This window comes from Populus nigra, chromosome 14 (genome assembly GCF_951802175.1).
Source record: "Populus nigra chromosome 14, ddPopNigr1.1, whole genome shotgun sequence".
In the NCBI taxonomy this organism is placed as follows: Eukaryota; Viridiplantae; Streptophyta; class Magnoliopsida; order Malpighiales; family Salicaceae; genus Populus; species Populus nigra.
This window is the reverse complement of record NC_084865.1, coordinates 1,538,179-1,558,306: the sequence shown is the minus strand read 5'-3', so window position 1 is coordinate 1,558,306 and position 20,128 is coordinate 1,538,179. Positions and strand designations below refer to the sequence as shown.

At 37.5% G+C, this 20,128-nt stretch overlaps 2 protein-coding genes across 3 annotated transcripts; one reads left to right on the top strand and one right to left on the bottom strand.

Moving 5' to 3' along the window:
* Window positions 1-13,169: 13,169 nt before the first annotated feature.
* On the bottom strand, window positions 13,170-16,197 carry LOC133672632 (uncharacterized). 2 transcript variants are annotated; one of them, XM_062093102.1, is made up of 3 exons: window positions 15,850-16,197; window positions 13,792-15,749; window positions 13,170-13,692 (listed from the first exon to the last, which is right to left on the bottom strand). In XM_062093102.1, exons 2-3 carry the CDS (start codon window positions 15,655-15,657, stop codon window positions 13,492-13,494), a joined length of 2,067 nt encoding a protein of 688 aa, XP_061949086.1. In that variant the 5' UTR covers window positions 15,658-15,749; window positions 15,850-16,197; the 3' UTR covers window positions 13,170-13,491. The 2 variants fall into 2 exon arrangements, with proteins under 2 accessions (XP_061949086.1, XP_061949085.1); XM_062093101.1 differs by having other exon boundaries at window positions 13,792-16,197.
* A 414-nt stretch (window positions 16,198-16,611) lies between these two features.
* On the top strand, window positions 16,612-19,759 carry LOC133672738 (disease resistance protein RPM1-like). Its single transcript, XM_062093254.1, has 2 exons — window positions 16,612-19,445; window positions 19,579-19,759. The coding sequence occupies exons 1-2, from the start codon at window positions 16,728-16,730 to the stop codon at window positions 19,582-19,584; spliced, it is 2,724 nt and encodes a 907-aa protein (XP_061949238.1). The 5' UTR covers window positions 16,612-16,727; the 3' UTR covers window positions 19,585-19,759.
* The last annotated feature ends 369 nt before the right edge of the window (window positions 19,760-20,128 follow it).

Sequence of the window (20,128 nt, the reverse complement as noted above, 5' to 3'; positions counted from 1 at the left end):
CAAGTCTACACTAAAGTGTCTTCTTTACCAAAATATTTCATAGCGTTGGCAAGAAATATCTGCAAAGACAGAATGACCCACCCCAGATGGTAACAGTGAAGGGTTCATGACTAGAACATACTGTGAGTAGAATTTGTTCGTGTCATGCTTTGATTGAAAGCTATCTGCAGAATCATCTAAAATAAAGCAGATTTCTGCGGCGATGAGAATTCTTTTGTCAGATTCAACCTCGGTGCTCTAATTCAATCTGCTATAACCACTGTTTTATTTGCCAAAAAAAAAAAGTTTCCTCTTGTGGTGTTTAAAGCCTTCCTATTGATTTTTCTTAAGCTTTTCTGCGATAGTTGTTCAACGATGCCAAGGCACTTCAAAATTCTATGGTGATAAAACAGGTTTTTCTTCAACAGTGAAGTTTAGCAGACCGCAAGACTGAGCCATCGAATTCAGCCACTGGGAATTTTGAAGTGGTGGGAGAGAACTAGTTGCTTTGAAAGCAGATTGAAGTCTACACAACCCAGCTATTGTCCTGTCAGAGGAAAGTAGGAATAGTGAATCGTGTAGTTCTCTGAAAATATATCTACAGACTACAGCTAGCAGGAGGGAATTTATGGGAAGATCAATCTTTGAGTAACTTTGCTTCTGAAAACCAACAAGAAGAATACCAATACTATTTACTGCAAGGTGAAAGATGGTCTACCCATGGATTGGCCAGTTCCTATTTGGAAGTTTGCAACTTCTTATCTGCCACAATTTCTTCCCCTGCTAATAGTTTAGCCCGTTCTTTGAATTACTATGGGCCTGAAACACAAGGAGATTTTACTCATTGATGTTAATTAGGAGACCTGTGGACTTTTGTTGCTTTGCATGAAGATTTTGTACTTGTAGGCTTTATGTTACGCGAATTTGACCGCTCAATTACGACCTTATAATGCAATTGCATTCTCTGCTTCAATTATGGTTTTTGTATTGGTATTCCTAATTTATCCACTAGGTCGTAGCAATTATATTTTGATTCATTTCTTTTTCCAAGGATTTCATAATTTGAACACTGAAACTGTTTTGTCACTACCAATTTTTGAATCCTCCTTCAAAGTTTTATACTAATTTATATACAAACTCTTTCTTTATATAAACAAAATAGATTTTTACGTAACATGATAATATAAGTAACTTCGTATTATAAATTGATTATTTTAATACAAAAACTGAATACAAAATTCTATAATTATTGTCACGACCCGAGTCCCGGATCCATGACCGGCACATAGGCAAGGTTCCCCTCCAAGGTTCCATACCTATGCGAACCCAAACTTACACACAACTTATCCTAACTCAATCAGAGTTCAACGCAGCATTAATAACAAAATCAACTTCATAATATAATTGAATTGTCTTAATACAAAAGTTTATAAAAGTTCAGAGTTTTGGAGCACTAACTAGACATAAAGGAAAGGTACAAATTACTACCAAAAGAGCAGGTTCTGAAGGTCCAACAAAATGACCTGCTATCAAGCTATAAGCCTGAAAAGGATAAATAATGAGATGGTGAGTTCAACAACTCAGTGAGTAGATAACGTTCAATATACACACACGAGGTAATACAGCAATGAGAAATATACATACAAGTATGGATTTAGGTTCTTATGGAAGTGTTCTCAAATTGGCCATAACAAGAAGATCATATGGTAAAACTCGTCAGAAAATCAAAATGCAATGAGCATGAGGCTCCGTACTGTGGGATGATCAGTCCACACAGGTTGGTGACTCCCCCGACCAACTAGGGTTCAGATACGATGTGCACAAAGACTAACACTACCCTGTTAGCATGGGTATTCTGACTGACATACCATAGGTTCATAATCATAATCTAACAAACATATTCATATCTCAAAACTCAACTCATGACATCAATCAAATGAGGAGCTATCAATTCAGAAGTCAATTCAAAATATATGTTGGTTCATATCAAGAATTCAGATTCAATAATTGATCATGCTTTATCAAAACAAGGATAATAATTAACATATATATTATCAAGAAGCATGATCCAATTCATATTAGCAAATCAAATATTTATAATATTTCTCATGCATATGGAAAATTATCCACTCACCTGACTCAAAAGCAACAAAACTCAAAGCTGATATCGAAGAAAATCCTACTGACGTCCCGCCGGTAGAATATCAGGATTATCTGAATATAAAGGAGACATATTTAAGAATGACTCAAAAGAATATATATAACCTATTTAATACACTTATCTAAGGGTGTATTCCATAACCCTATATATTTTTGAACTAACTAGTTATCTTTCCTAAAAACCCAACATTTAACGGTTTTCCCGAAATCTAATCCATAATAAAACAATTAATAAAATTGGTAATAATTCACTAAATAACCCTCAATTATTCATCAAAATAATCTGAAAAAAGTAATATTACAGCTAGGGACTAATCTGTAATTTATCATATTCTTAAGGGTTAAATTGCAACTTTTGTCAAATTGGAGGACCAAACTAAAATTTATCATAAATCCATGAATATACTGAAATTATGTCCATAATTCATCCTCATTTCTGTCCAGATCATCTCATTATACTCCAGGGACCATTCTGGAATTTTACCAAATTTTTAGGATCAAATTGTAATTTTTGTCAAATTGGAGGACCAAATTGAAAGTGTTAAATTCTCTTATCTATACAGTAATTCTGTCCATAATTCATATGTTATTCTGTTCAGAATCTCGGAATAGGCTCCAGGGACCATTCTGCAAATTTTCCAAAGTTTGGGGACTAAACTGTAATTTTCCAAAATTGAGGGACCAAATTGAATTTTCATCATCTTCAACCTCCAACTCAGAATTCTCACAGGTTACCTACTGTTCTTGCCAAATTTCTAACTCAACATTCACCATTTACACAATTCATAACTCAAAATCATCATCTTTCAATTCAATCTCTCAAAATCAACCAAATAATCAAATACCCACAACAATTAACTCTATAACATTCAACTTAATTCATCAATTAACCCAAAACACAAATTTTCAAAACCCTAACATTTATCAAAACCAAAATTAAAAGCTCAATAATACAAATTTATATATTTAACAACTTAAATCTTACCTTTAAACTTATTTCCTCCAACTCCTTTTCTTTTTCCCTTATTTTCCCCTCTTTTCTCTTCTTCTTCTTCTTCCTCTTTCTCCCTTCTCTCTCCCGTCAGTTTTTACTCTAAATTTTCTGATCTCTTGTTTTTTTTTTTTCTATTTATATATATTATGTATTTATACAATTACTACAATACCCTTCATTTAATTATACCCACTTCTAAACCACCAAGGGCTCTATAGCCTTTTCCTATCTATTTATATTCAAAACATTACAATCTCCCCACCTTATAAAAGTTTCGTCCTCGAAACTTAATAAAAAAAAATTGAATACTTACCGAGATTATCGAAAAGATGAGGATACTCCTCACGCATCTTATCCTCGAGCTCCCAGGTCGCTTCCTCACGTGAATGACCTTTCCATTTCACTTTCACTGAAGCTATATCCTTCGACCTAAGCTTCCTCACTTGTCGGTCGACTATAGCTTCTGGTTGCACCTCATAAACCATATCATCCCTCAATTCAATGGGATGAACCTCTAACACATGTGATGGATCTGACATATACTTCCTTAGCATTGAAACATGAAATACCGGATGAATAGCAGACAAGTTTGGTGGTAATGCTAACCTATAAGCAACCGCCCCAACTCTCTCCAGAATCTCATACGGTCCAATGAATCGAGGACTCAACTTGCCTTTCTTCCCAAACCTGAATACTCCTTTTGTCGGTGATACTTTTAAGAACACACAATCACCCACTGAAAACTCTAAGTCACGCCTTCTTCTATCCGCGTAACTTTTCTGTCTACTCTGAGCTGTTTGAAGCTTCTTTCTAATTACCTCTATCTTCTCTGAGGTAATCTGAATCAACTCCGGTCCCATTAGCCTTTTCTCACCAACCTCAAACCAACAAACCGGTGATCTACACTTCCGACCATACAAAGCCTCATAAGGTGCCATCTCTATGCTAGCCTGATAACTATTGTTGTAAGCAAATTCCACTAATGGTAGGAACTTACTCCAACCAACTCCAAAATCCATGACACAAGCCCTCAGCATATCCTCCAAGATCTGAATAGTCCTCTCAGATTGACCATCTGTCTGAGGGTGAAAAGCTGTACTCAACTGCACTTTAGTACCCATAGCTTCTTGGAATTTCACCCAAAATCGCGATGTAAATTGTGGACCTCTATCAGACACTATTGAGATTGGCACTCCATGCAACCGTACAATCTCACTAATAAACAATTCCGCCAACTTTGCATATCCATAAGTAATCTTAACTGGCAGAAAATGGGCTGATTTTGTCAACCTGTCAACAATCACCCATATTGAATCATAACCCTCCTGACTCCTAGGCAATCCTGTCACAAAGTCCATTGTGATCCTTTCCCACTTCCATTCTGGAATCAACAATGGTTGCAACAATCCAAGAGGTTTCTGGTGTTCACCCTTTACCCTCTGACAGGTCAAACACCTAGAAACAAAATCTGCTACATCAGCCTTCATCCTATTCCACCAATAACACACCTTAAGGTCTTTATACATCTTGGTGGAACCTGGATGCATTGTGTAAACTGTCTGATGTGCCTCTACCATCAATTCTCTCCTCAGATCATCTACATCAGGTACACAAAGTCTATCCCTATATCTCAGCACATCATCATCACCTATCACAAAACCTGCAGCTTTACCCTGCTCAACTTCATTTCTAATCCTAAGTAGTGAATCATCTTTCTTCTGAGCTGCTTTTATCTTATCAAACAAATCTGACTTAACCTGAAAATGAGCAATCATTGCTCCAGCTTCACTAAGATCAAATCTGACTCCTTCATCCACCAACTCATGCAGCTCCCTAATCAGAGGTCTTCGTACCTCCTGAATATGAGCTAAGCTCCCTGATGATTTTCTACTCAAAGCATCGGCAACTACATTTGCCTTACCTGGGTGGTAATGTATGGTACAATCATAATCCTTCAGCAGTTCCATCCATCTCCTCTGCCTCAGGTTTAGATCTCTCTGCTGAAAGATATATTTCAAACTCTTGTGATCTGTGAAGATCTCACAAGTTTCACCATACAAGTAGTGCCTCCAAATCTTCAAGGCAAAAATTACAGCCGCCATCTCTAAATCATGTGTAGGATAGTTCTGTTCATGCTTCTTCAGCTGCCGTGAAGCATAGGCAATAACCTTGCCATGCTGCATTAGAACACATCCTAACCCCACTCTCGAAGCATCACAATACACTGTGTAACCACCAGAACCTGATGGTACTGCCAGAATAGGCGCTGTAGTCAATCTCTCTTTCAACTCTAAGAAACTTTTCTCACAAGCTTCAGACCACTGAAACTTAACATTTTTCTGCGTTAACTTAGTCAATGGTGCAGAAATCCGAGAAAAGTTCTCCACAAACCTCCGATAATAGCCGGCCAACCCTAAAAAACTTCTTATCTCTGTCGCCGAAGTAGGCCTAAGCCACTGCTTAACTGCCTCAATCTTTTGAGGATCAACCTCAATCCCATTCCTTGACACTACATGCCCAAGAAATGCTACACTCTCCAACCAAAACTCACTCTTTGAGAACTTGCCATACAACTGATGATCTCGCAAAGTTTGAAGCACCATTCTCAAGTGCTGCTCATGCTCCTCCCTAGACCTTGAATACACCAAAATATCATCAATAAAAACTATCACAAATCGATCAATAAACTGGCCAAACACTCTATTCATCAAATCCATAAAAGCTGCTGGTGCATTCGTCAACCCAAAAGACATCACTAAGAACTCATAATGACCATACCGAGTTCTGAAAGCTGTTTTTGAAATGTCCTCATCTCTTATCCTCAACTGATGATACCCAGATCGAAGATCGATCTTAGAAAAGAATTGAGCTCCCTGCAATTGGTCAAACAAATCATCTATGCGAGGGAGTGGGTATCTATTTCGAACTGTCACCCGATTCAGTTGCCTATAATCTACACACAACCTCAATGACCCATCTTTCTTCTTCACAAACAACACCGGGGCTCCCCAAGGGGACACACTTGGTCGGATAAACTTTTTATCCAACAAATCCTGCAGTTGCTCCTTTAGCTCCTTCAATTCTGCTGGTGCCATTCTATATGGTGCCATTGATATCGGTTCAGTACCCGGAACCAAATCAATACAAAACTCAATTTCCCTATACAGAGGCAATCCAGGTAAGTCATCGGGAAAGACATCAATAAACTCCCTAACTATAGGGACTTGGTCTAATTGGGGAACTTCTTTCTCTACATCCACTATATATGCTAGGTAGCACTGTATCCCTTTTCTAGCCATTTTCCTCGAGATAGCTGACAACATAATTGATGGAGACCCAATCTTATCTCCTTGAAATACCAACCCAACTTCTTCATCTAGATCAAATATTATTTTCTTACCCCAACAATTTACTGAAGCCCTATGCTTTGCCAACCAATCCATTCCCAAAATCACATCAAAATCAACCATATCTAAGACATTTAAGTCTCCCATAAAGATCTTATCTCCAATCTCTATTTCACAATCCAGATACACATACTTCACTAATATTAATTCATCTAAGGGAGTGGAGACTGTAATCGGGGATTTTAACAAGGTTGGTTGTTTATCTAACCTCATGGCAAAATATGGAGACACAAATGAATGGGTTGCACCCGTATCAAACAAAACTTTTGCTTCAAAAGAGCGAACAGGAAGAATACCTGAAACAACTGTGTTGGATGCCTGAGCATCCTGCTGAGTCAAGGCAAAAACTCTGGCATGCCCCTGACCCTGCTGTATCTGACCTCTATCACCTGCACCCCGACCTCTCTGACCACGGCCACCAAAACCTCTACCCCCATGAGCCACAGACTGGCTCGTCGATGGTGCCTGAATAGAATGCTGGACTGAAGCAGATAACCCCGAAGCTGACAACTGTCTCCTCGGGCACTCTCTGATCTTATGACCTATCTGGCCACAACTAAAACAAGCCCCAGTCCTTCTGTAGCACTCTGCACTAGTATGACTTCCTCCACAATGCTGACATGAAGAACTATCACTAGGTGAAACAAATGAACTACGAGGTGCAGTCTGAACTAAACTCTGAGTACCACTACTGCCACTCTGACCGCCTGAGCCACTAACTGACGGTCTCTATCTAAACCTCCTCTGAACCCATGAGCCCTGACGGCCACTTCGTCCCCTAGACGGACCTGCACTTAATCCCTGTTGCCTAAAAGACTGACCCTCTTCTCTAGGCCTCTTAGACTGGCCTGCAATCATGTCCTCTAATTCTCGCGCCTCTATCAATCTGGCGCTGTCAACAGCTGAGGAGTATGATGGAAACACCTGTGACACCATCACCAAATACATAGAGGATTTGAGTCCTCTAATAAACCTCTTCACCCTCCACTCCTCAGTGGGTAGAAGATGCTCTGCATACCTAGACAGCTGAGTAAACTTCAGATCATACTCATCCACTGTCATGCTCCCCTGAGATAGCCTCTCAAACTCATAAAGTCGAGCATCCCTGACGCTCTGAGGGAGAAACCTGTCTAAGAACATGGAGCTAAACTCCTTCCATGTCCACTGAGCCTCTACTGGTCTTGCTCTTTTTCTAGACTCAAACCAAGAGATTGCCACATCTCCTTCCAACCTGAACGATGCCAAACTCACAGCTCGGTGGTCTGTACATCCCAAAGCTTCACACCGTCGCCAAATATCATCTAGGAACCTCTGAGGATCCTCTGAACTGTCCATCCCAGTAAAAATAGGAGGTGCCAACTTCATGAAGTCATTCAACGGCACATTAACTCCCTGAACAGTGTGGGATGTCGAGGGTACATCTCTATCCCTCCTTCTATCTCTCTCCATAGAAAACTCTATCCAGGTCCGCACAACCTGGCTAAGTTGCTGAAACTCTGTAACAGGTTCAGGGTCAGCTACCCCCACATCTGTTTCATCAACCATATCTTCCTCTTCTATCTCCTGAGGCTCTTCCTCCACTGGTGGAGGTACCTCCTCAACATGTTGAGGCACGGGTGCACCGCGCCTCCTTCTTTGCCTTGCAGTTCTCAACCGCACAATAGGGACATCATCCTGATCATCCTCTACTCTAACAGTATCAGCTATTCGTCTATTCCTCGGCATTTCCTAAAATAAAAAAAAATGAGAGCACTCCAGTCATGCTAGAACAATAGCATGATAATTATCACAAAATTATAGGAAAGCATATCTATCACAAAGAAGAAGACATGCTTGATAAGAGTTTAAAATTTCAAAGGCAACAAACAAGACAATACGGATCCTAATGCTCCACTCATTATGAATTTAATTATATTATTGTTTCTTTAACCTAAAGCTCTGATACCACGTTTGTCACGACCCGAGTCCCGGATCCATGACCGGCACATAGGCAAGGTTCCCCTCCAAGGTTCCATACCTATGCGAACCCAAACTTACACACAACTTATCCTAACTCAATCAGAGTTCAACGCAGCATTAATAACAAAATCAACTTCATAATATAATTGAATTGTCTTAATACAAAAGTTTATAAAAGTTCAGAGTTTTGGAGCACTAACTAGACATAAAGGAAAGGTACAAATTACTACCAAAAGAGCAGGTTCTGAAGGTCCAACAAAATGACCTGCTATCAAGCTATAAGCCTGAAAAGGATAAATAATGAGATGGTGAGTTCAACAACTCAGTGAGTAGATAACGTTCAATATACACACACGAGGTAATACAGCAATGAGAAATATACATACAAGTATGGATTTAGGTTCTTATGGAAGTGTTCTCAAATTGGCCATAACAAGAAGATCATATGGTAAAACTCGTCAGAAAATCAAAATGCAATGAGCATGAGGCTCCGTACTGTGGGATGATCAGTCCACACAGGTTGGTGACTCCCCCGACCAACTAGGGTTCAGATACGATGTGCACAAAGACTAACACTACCCTGTTAGCATGGGTATTCTGACTGACATACCATAGGTTCATAATCATAATCTAACAAACATATTCATATCTCAAAACTCAACTCATGACATCAATCAAATGAGGAGCTATCAATTCAGAAGTCAATTCAAAATATATGTTGGTTCATATCAAGAATTCAGATTCAATAATTGATCATGCTTTATCAAAACAAGGATAATAATTAACATATATATTATCAAGAAGCATGATCCAATTCATATTAGCAAATCAAATATTTATAATATTTCTCATGCATATGGAAAATTATCCACTCACCTGACTCAAAAGCAACAAAACTCAAAGCTGATATCGAAGAAAATCCTACTGACGTCCCGCCGGTAGAATATCAGGATTATCTGAATATAAAGGAGACATATTTAAGAATGACTCAAAAGAATATATATAACCTATTTAATACACTTATCTAAGGGTGTATTCCATAACCCTATATATTTTTGAACTAACTAGTTATCTTTCCTAAAAACCCAACATTTAACGGTTTTCCCGAAATCTAATCCATAATAAAACAATTAATAAAATTGGTAATAATTCACTAAATAACCCTCAATTATTCATCAAAATAATCTGAAAAAAGTAATATTACAGCTAGGGACTAATCTGTAATTTATCATATTCTTAAGGGTTAAATTGCAACTTTTGTCAAATTGGAGGACCAAACTAAAATTTATCATAAATCCATGAATATACTGAAATTATGTCCATAATTCATCCTCATTTCTGTCCAGATCATCTCATTATACTCCAGGGACCATTCTGGAATTTTACCAAATTTTTAGGATCAAATTGTAATTTTTGTCAAATTGGAGGACCAAATTGAAAGTGTTAAATTCTCTTATCTATACAGTAATTCTGTCCATAATTCATATGTTATTCTGTTCAGAATCTCGGAATAGGCTCCAGGGACCATTCTGCAAATTTTCCAAAGTTTGGGGACTAAACTGTAATTTTCCAAAATTGAGGGACCAAATTGAATTTTCATCATCTTCAACCTCCAACTCAGAATTCTCACAGGTTACCTACTGTTCTTGCCAAATTTCTAACTCAACATTCACCATTTACACAATTCATAACTCAAAATCATCATCTTTCAATTCAATCTCTCAAAATCAACCAAATAATCAAATACCCACAACAATTAACTCTATAACATTCAACTTAATTCATCAATTAACCCAAAACACAAATTTTCAAAACCCTAACATTTATCAAAACCAAAATTAAAAGCTCAATAATACAAATTTATATATTTAACAACTTAAATCTTACCTTTAAACTTATTTCCTCCAACTCCTTTTCTTTTTCCCTTATTTTCCCCTCTTTTCTCTTCTTCTTCTTCTTCCTCTTTCTCCCTTCTCTCTCCCGTCAGTTTTTACTCTAAATTTTCTGATCTCTTGTTTTTTTTTTTTTTTTCTATTTATATATATTATGTATTTATACAATTACTACAATACCCTTCATTTAATTATACCCACTTCTAAACCACCAAGGGCTCTATAGCCTTTTCCTATCTATTTATATTCAAAACATTACAATTATAGAGCGCTAACTAGGCATAAAAGAATAGGTTTTGAACATCCAACAAAAACAACATGCTAACAAAGTTATAAGTCTGAAAAAATAAATAACGAGAAGATGAGTTCAACAAATCAGTGAGTAGATAACGTTAAATATACACATATAAGGTAATAAGACAAAGAAAAACATATATGAATTTGGCTTTAGGCTTTTACAAGAAAGTTTCACAAGCAAACCATAACAAGAATATTATAAGATAAGGTTCGTCAAAAAATCAAAATGCAATGAGCATGACGCTCCGTATTGCGGAATGATTAATCATCACAGGTTGGTGACTCCCTTCGCCAACTAGGGTTTAGATACGATTTTTATCAAAGACTAACACTACCTTGTTAGCATGGATATTCTGACTGGTATGCCAAAGGGTCATATCATAATCAAATAAACAGATTCATATCTCAAAACTCAACTCATGATATCAATCAAACGAGAAGCTATCAACTCGGAAATGCATAATAGCTCATATCAAAGACTTAGTTTTAAGGAGTGGTCATGCTTAAGCATAATCAATAGATAGCTAGCAATATAAGAATTACTAAAAAGCATGATCAGAGTATCATATCAACAATTCAAGAATTCATACTATTCCTCTAGTATATGAAAAATTATTCACTTCCTAGACTCAAAAACAAAAAGAACTCAAAAGCAGATGTCTAAAAAAATCTTATTGATGCCTAGCAGGTAGAGTGTCAAGAGTATTTGAATAAAAAAGAAGAAATATTAAAAAAAATTTCCAAAAGAACGTACAATCCATTTAATATACTTAATTTATGGTCTAATCCATAATCCTATATATTTTACAAAATCAAAACCTAATTATAAACTGAAAATAATTCACCTGATCGATCCCAAACATAATTTAAACTGACCGAACCTAAAAGAATCATTCTTCCCTCACTGTCAAGTCAACCAGTTTACCAATTCAACCCAACCAGTCGACCTAATCTAACACACTAACCGTCTACTAGCTTAACCCAACCAGTCGATTGAAATCTAGTAGTCAACCGGTCTACCGGTTGGTCGGGAATTCCAAACCAATTTTTCTAAAAAAACAACATATCTCAACTTTAACCTAAAAACCTCAAAAACCCAACATAATTAACCTATAACAAATCAACTCATCACACTATAATCAACTCATTCATTATATAATCAATTCATCAATTAATCTCTAAAAATACAAATTCCAACCCTAAACCTCAACAAACCAAAAATCAAAGCTAATAACCACAATTATACATATTAAATCATAAATCTTACCTCAATAACTTTGTTTCTCGAGTTCTTTTCTCTTTCTTTTTCTCCTTTATTTCTCTCCTCTCGATTCTCTCTTTAAAATTAGCTAGAGTGTCACATACCTCCTCGTCAAAAGCTTCCATTCCCATACCAAAATTACACTTGTAAATTATATAATTTATCTTTATCTTTAAGATGCTAAATGTTGAACTTCTTGCTTTTATAGATCAGATTAATAGTTTTAAGTCTAAGAAGAAGTCTAGACAAGTGTTTTTGATGAAAAAAGGCATAAATTTTCATTCAACAATTGAATTGAGCTGAAATTTAGCCAAAACATTTTACAAACCCTTATCTGTATGAGATTGGCTAACAGACGTTAACCGAGGTAGGGATTATACCCAATTACGCCTAGAAATGATTGTTTTGGAACCTTTTTTTTTTCTTGTTATTTTAGATTCCTTTCCTACTCAGGTTATAATTTTATTTAATTCTGGTTTTAATTAGTTTACTTTTTAAACAGTTTTTGCAAGCTATTATCGAAAACTTTTAAGACTTTTTGATATTTAGAATTTATCAAATAAAAAAAATTACCAAAAAAGTACAACCCTGCTGCAATCAGCTTTGAATGAACACTCAAATTGCAACTTGTAAATCCTTCAGGCAAAAGTGCTCTCATATATATATAAATTCAAATTCAAACGACCAACAAAAAGTCAAAGTTTAAGGAAAAACATGGGCTAAGAACTCACTTCAATAGAATCATCAATGCCGACCACACTCACACTCTCTCACTCACACACACACACAAAGAACAGAAACTGAAGGAAACAAACACCAAAAAAACAATCCAAAACTTACCTGGAAGGAGGAGAATTTGGTTGAAAAATATAATGTCTTCAGGAGGAAACAGAAAGCAAAAGAAGAAGATGAATTATGCAAGGTATGCTGTTAGTTGGCCAGTCAATGTTTCATGATTTACTTGCTGCATGCAAAGGCCACCTAACACGTTACAAGTTGGTGATTGAGGTTTGAGGTTTCTGAGCAGACCACTGTGTCTACTTTAGAGGGTTCTCATTTGTTTTTGCCCATGGACTTGGGCCTAATAAGATCAACCACATGTTCTGAGATTTGCGTAAATGATCCGTTTCTTCCATGTAGTTCTTAAAACTTTGCAGGATTCAATGGACTCTAGCCTCTACATTTCTTGTATCTTTTTTGTTTTTAGATGGACAAGGAAATTTTACACCAGTCAAATCAATTAAAAAACAAGCTAGGAGGCTAGGATTCAGTACAGAAAGAAGAAAATGACGATCCCTTTGAGTACAGCCCCAATCCTGAATCCAGCTGAACTATAGTTCTAACAAGAAGCAGGATATTCACCAAGTCCTGGAGAGTCGCATGCTTATATACCCTAACTATTACACTAAAAATCGAAGTCAATTAGGATAACTTAACACATATATATCACACGTAGAAGAAGTTTTATAACTGATGGATGGAAGAGAACAGCGAGTGATAGAGAGGCTGAGAGAGTGATTCTGTTGACTTGGGGTAGACTGACTATCTGACAATCAGTCTTGCTACTTCACGGCGCTGCGGTATCTGGAAGTGTTCTGTTAAGCCAAAATGTGCCATTAAAAGCCATACATGGGTTAGAAACTCTCCCCCTCCACTTAGTTGATCAGCATGCTGTCTTCCATTACTCTGATATGCAACATAAGCTAGCATTTCCACCCAAACATCAGCAACAAGGCTCCATTTCTGTCATATCATTTATTATACCATGGTGGTAAGGATCTTAATTAACAAGAAATTTATTTGTAAAATGAATAAATAAGGTTGAATTATAAGGAAAGTCACCTGTTCCTTATCTGAAATATCTACCAATTGTCGCGCAAGCCTGCATGCATCGGATAGAACTGATTTCTTTGATCTGTACCTTTCTCCAGGCTGTTGGACTCCAGTGTTGTATTGCTGAAGCAAGTTCCTATGAACATCAAGTTTACCTGCTGTGCTAAAAAATCTCACAGCTTCTGCACAAGTGTCTTCAAAGACAAACTGACCCATCCCTACTGGAAACATTGAAGGATTCATGACTAGAAGATAAAGCATATACTCTGACAAGAGTTTGCTGATATGATGCTTTGATAGAATGATATCATCTGTAGAATCTTCTAATTTGCAGCATATTTCCGTAGCAATATGCCATATGAGAATGCTTTTGTCAAACTCTACCTCAATGCTCCAATTCAATCCACTATGACTATACTTTTGTAATACAAGGTTTCCTCTTGCAGTGTTCAAGGCTCCAAGATTATATGAACCCAACCCTGTTTCCAGTTGAATTTTGTTAAGCTTCTTCTTGAAATGATTAAAGATCCATTCTTTTAAACTACCAGTGACTTCCACATTAGTTAAATATCTTTGCTGTTCTAGCTGTTCGACAATGCTGAAGCGCCTTAAGATTCCAATACAACCCACAGGTTTTTCTTTAAGGGTAAAGCTTAGCAGGCTGTACTGGGCCATGGAATTCGACCACCGTGGATTTTGCAACAGCGAGAGAGAAGTGATTGCTTTCAAGGCAGATGTTTTATTATTTGTACTCAGCCAAACAATTGTCCAGTCTGAGGAAAGCAGTACTAGTATTGCGTATATTTCTAGAAAAATTGCTACAGCTAGTAGAATGAAAGTTAAAGAAAGATCAACCTTTGAGTAGTCTTGCTTCTCAGAAGTCAAAGAGAAGAGTACCAAAACAAAGCATGTCAGTAAGAAGCTGATAAAGCGCAGGCCAAGACCCCATGGATTGTAGACCAACATTGCCTTGGTGTAAAGCAAATCATACATGAATCCACATTCCATTTCAATTAGTTTATAAGCATTCTCATAAGAAATGCTCTTGAAAATAGTCTGGCTGGTATCTCGATCTCGAGATCCAAGTATGACGTCGGCAAAAAGACCCTTAAATGTGTGAAATAAACCATACGCTACAAGCAATAATTCATGGTCATTGGAGATGGAATTTCCTTCAAAAACAGCAGAATCTACAGGAAGCTGAACCTCAATCACTTTGCTGGGTATCACATTGTATCCTTCAGCATCCTTCAACTTGGATTCCTCAACTAGATTGGAGTTTCCAGGACCTTGATCAGAACGAGTAATCCTCATGGAGTCTCTAAGCTGGTCATTGCTAGCAGATCGGAGGACCCATGTCCTCTCTCCGAACTTGATAAGGCCAGCAATAGTCATCAGAATGAATAGTACAGAAAGACGAGAGCCAGTCCAGGCCATCAGAATAATGTAAATGGTGCCAATTGCTTGCATAACTAGTCCAAGGAGATGCCTAGACCATAACTCGTTGTCTTCTAAGGAATATGCAGTAATGGTGTCAGGGCCACCCAAGTGTAGCAGCAGAAATGGTGTCCAAAACGCATTCAGCTCAACATTTGGGTCTATAGAACCATCATCATCATAGATTTCTCCCAAGTTACTTGAGATTACACCAAGAGCCATGGTAGCAACAGTATCTGCTGCTAGGTAGGCAGACCAAACAGCAAATCTAATCCAACTTCTGGAAATGTATTTTCTACGATTGCCAAAAATTATTAGCACTATTTGAAGGATGAGACTAGTCAGAACCACTACTCTTAGTTGCCATTTGCTCCACAATTCCCTCATACTTGGAGGAATTACCTGGAGTGCCTTTCTCCTCGTCATGATCAATAGCATTAAATTGCTCACAAAAACAGAATCATTTGACAAAGAAGAGATGCTCTAACTACGTACTTTGAACAGCTAATCTCTCGCATGTTTAACTATAGCTACAAAGCCGGTGGTGAATAAACAATTAGTCTTTGCAAAACAAGCTTTTAAACGACAGCTTACTTACCATTGAACAAGAAAGAGAGCATTAATACTAACTTGAAATATGCTGCTACAGCTAGCCTTGTTTCTTCTCCAATTGCCTAACACTGCATCTCAAGTTTAACTCAAAAGTAAAGAGATCCTGCTAACGTATATGGAAGGCAGAAGCAGAAGATAGTAAAATTTTGGAACCCAGCAAGACAATGTCCTCAGGGAGGCTTAGTGAAGAAATCTAAAAGAGTTTGGTCAAGAAGATGGTGAGCTAAACCCTATTGATCTTGCTGTCGCAGATGCCAAGGAGATGAAAAGGGAGGTTTGAGGAGATGATACAGTATCTAAAAGAAAAGGTCAAACCTCCATTAAAGTGATGATGGGGTCCCTTTGGCATTGTATTAGCCTTCAAGCTGCATCAGTTAAATTTATTAACTTTTGGACCATAAAAAAAATGGTTTCATTAAAGAAAAAGAGAGAGTTGAAATTAATTTATTATTTTCTTTAATTAATATAAATGTCTGAAATAATTTTCAAGTATCTCAATTAAATCATTAACAACTATGATGTCTCCAAATCCTAGTTTTTAAACTTGTTTCGATAGCCGGAAAGTTCAAAATTCAGGTTTTAAAATTATTAGATTGCTCAAGTTATATTTTTTTTTATTTTTAAATAAAAAAATATTATTTTAATAAAAAAATAATAAGTTGCAATTAAATTTTATTGAGTTAATTGAGTTGTCAAATCACACTAAATTTTTTTTATTTTATTTTTTTAGTTTACTCAATTCAAGCCTTGAATTAATTGGATCTAAATCAACCCCCCAGACCGGTTTGAAAACTATGCTACAAGGACATTAGGTTTATCATATCCTCGTGAAATCCATATCCCTATGATTATTTTGTAGTACCAACTTATTTTCACTTTCTCTTAGAGATCAGTCCATGGATGCTGAATGGGTAGCTTTGCTTTTGATACAGAAATTCCAAGCTCTTCTTCTAGATGGAGAAGCAACTATTACCAATCCCAGCTTGAGAAATCAAGTACAGGAAGCAACCAATAAGCTCAATTTACTTCACCAATCTATAAGAGTTTCAAGAAATGTAGAGCAGACAGAGAGGCTTCTACATGCATTTTACTCTGCCGAAGATGCCGCTGATACCTTCCTTGCAAGAACACTACTCTTGCAAAGGCAGAAACTGAGGGGTTACAATGAGACTATATGTCAACCTGTTAGAAGCTTTAAAGACTTCTGGATCCAATTTTTGTTTACTGTTCAAATCAAGAAATTCATGTCTCTGATAGATCATGCTGGTTGCAATAACAACATTTCTGGGCCAAGCTTACAAGATGGAAATATTCTGAATCCCAGGCATCGGGGAACAAGAAGAGCAAGTTCTTATTTAGAAGTGGGAAAAGATGTTGTTGGTCTTGGTGATCAAGCGAAGGAGTTGGAAGAGCACCTAATTTGCACGAATGAAAACATTCAAGCTGCTACTCATGAACTCATTTCAGTGGCGGGTGAGAGAGGTTCAGGCAAGACAACTCTTGTCAGGATGGTGTATGAAAAGGTAAGGATTAAAAAGCATTTTAAGTACTGTATCTGGGTTAATATTAGTAATTATTTGGTCAAAGGTAGAGATGTTGTGCTTGACATGCTGAAACAAGTTGATGAGGTATTAGCTGAAGCAGAAGAGTCCGTTTTTGAGCAAGAATTGGTGTCTAAACTGGGTGAAGTTTTGAGGAAGGACAGGTATCTTGTTGTTGTTGATGATGTTGGGGCACCTGGAGTGTGGGAAAGGTTACAAAATGTGATCCCAAACTCAGAAAATGGTAGCAGGATAGTTGTTACTACTCGCAGTAGGGATGTAGCAGCATTTGCTTCTACAACTCTACAGATGGACAGATTGAGCAATGAGGAGAGCTGGGAGCTGTTCTTAAAGAAGGTATGTTCAGCTGAAGATACTTTAAGTAAAAGTCTGGATTTGAGTTTGATCACATTCAAGGAGAAAATCTTGAAACTATGTGATGGCTTACCTTTGCCAATTAGCTTGATGGGAGGTATCTTATCTATGGTGGAGTTGATCAATAGTGAATGGTCAAGAGTGATTGAGGATGCAGATAATCTTCATGGAGATATACTTGCTTTAAGCTATAAAGAACTTCCATATCGAATGAAGCCTTGTTTTCTTTACATGGGGATGTTCCCGAAAGGGTTTGAGGTTCCTGTGAGGAGATTGTTTCAGCTATGGATTGCTGAGAGACTGGTGACACCCTCACGTTCAGGGGAATTAGGCCCTGGAGAACTGGCAGAAGTGTTTTTGGAAGAGCTAATTTACAGGAACATGATTGAAGTTGCAAGTTGGAGGTCTGATGGTATCCCCAAAACATGTAGAATGCCAGGTGCCATATATGATGTTTTCTCTCCAAAAGCAGCAGCAGAAATAGGATTGTTTTACATCCATTGCAAGTCACGTTATTCATCTGGAGACCAACCATCATTCCCGGTCAGGCGACTTGCATCATACTTGAGCATCAAGAACTACCCTTCTTCGGATTGGTACATTCGAAGTCTCCGGTCTTACATTTCCTTCAGCACACATAAAGGAGGTATACCTGCTCGAGAAATAGGTAAGTTTCTGAACAAGATAATCCTAAGAAGAGACGTAGGATGGTTGACTGTACTTGACCTTGAAGGTGTATACAAACCTAGGCTGCCTAAATCATTTCAAAAACTGCTGAACCTGAAGCATCTAGGTTTAAGGTCAACAGCTTTAGAGTCACTCCCAGAATCAGTTTGTGATCTGCCATGCTTGGAAACTTTAGATGTGAAGCACACTATGATAACCTCATTGTCTGGTTCCATTTGGACGGCGAAAAACTTGCAACATCTTTATATGGATTGGATTCATTTTGATGATATTTCCATTCAAGTATCATCTGATTCAGAGCCTTTATCCAAGCTCCAGACCTTGTGGGGGCTATCTATAAGTCAACACAGTCCCATTTTAAGTTCATTATTCAAGATAACATGTCTTAGAAAGTTGGCCTTGAGATTCAGTTCAACATCACAAGAGCCAATAAATAACTGGATTTCACAACTCACCACCCTTCAATCTCTACGGTTGAGATCAATTAAAAACACCGGCGAGCGTGGATCCATCAAATTGAGTGCCTTGTCAGACCATCAAAAACTCCTGGACTTGTATTTGCTTGGAGTGTTACCAAGGCCAATTAACATCAAACTACTTCCTCCAAACCTTAAAATCCTCACTTTATCAATGTCACAACTTAGAAAAGACCCGATGCGGACGCTAGGACAGCTACCTTACCTCAACATCCTTAGGCTTCTTGCTGATTCCTACATGGGGGAAGAACTTGCATGTTACCAAGGAGGATTTCCTCAACTCCACGTCCTGAAACTCTGGAAGCTGGTGGAGCTAAGGGAGTTGACTGTGAAGGAAGGAGCCATGCCTTGCCTTAAACAAGTAGAGATTAGAGCCTGCAAAAGACTAGAGAAGCTTGAGGGATTAAGCAAGCTGATCACATTGAAGGAATTGATACTGACCAACATGCCATCACAATTTGCAAAAGAAGTTAAAGAAAACATGGGCACAGATGTGTTTGTCAAAGAAAATGAATGGAAATCTTATCCTTTCCTGGTGAGTTTTTTTCCTTCGCCTTCATCTATTCCCATACATTTCCTTTCTTCTCTTATATTTGTTTTGCGTGCTGCACAACTTTGGTGCTATCCAAGTGAAATTCACAGTGTCTTACATTCTATTTTCAATGCAGGCCTAAAGTTACTCTTGCAAGCAACATACAGTCTCAGAGGCAAGATGTTTTGTTTTGTGTTTGCAATTGGAAATAGCCTCCTTGTTATAACTATTTGTTACATCTTTACATCAATTTGAACTCTCTGTTGCTATGTATGGCAGATGATGAAAAGTATGGCATTATTTCTTTCTATTGTTTACTGCAATAGTCAATGAGATAGGAGGAATGTTATTAAACCGGCTGGGCTAGCTATAAACCGGTCCAAGATCCAAGTTACGAGTTAAGCGAATTGACCGGACAACACTAAAGCAAAGGCATAAGACAGCATGTCAGGCATAGAATTCCTATGACAAGATTTTATTCAAAATGTTCAAAAAGAATTAGGGACTGCAAGAACAAGGTCAATTTGCACAATTCTTCAAAAAATTTGGATTAACCCAAGTTAATTTACTGTATTTGTAAACCTAATCCTTGACCGAGTCAGTTCAAGAATCAAATCTTATAACCATCGCCCACAGAACCTTCCCGGGAAGAAAAAAACGTTGAGAGTTTTCTTGGACTTTTCTTT

What these genes read in the sequence shown, in the direction of transcription:
- LOC133672632 (XM_062093101.1), bottom strand. Translation starts at nt 15,657, where the DNA reads ATGCTATTGATCATGACGAGGAGAAAGGCACTCCAGGTAATTCCTCCA. An exon ending in ATATTTCAGATAAGGAACAG is followed by an intron (nt 13,693 to 13,791) that starts GTGACTTTCCTT and finishes ATGATATGACAG; the next exon opens with AAATGGAGCCTTGTTGCTGA.
- LOC133672738 (XM_062093254.1), top strand. Translation starts at nt 16,728, where the DNA reads ATGGATGCTGAATGGGTAGCTTTGCTTTTGATACAGAAATTCCAAGCT.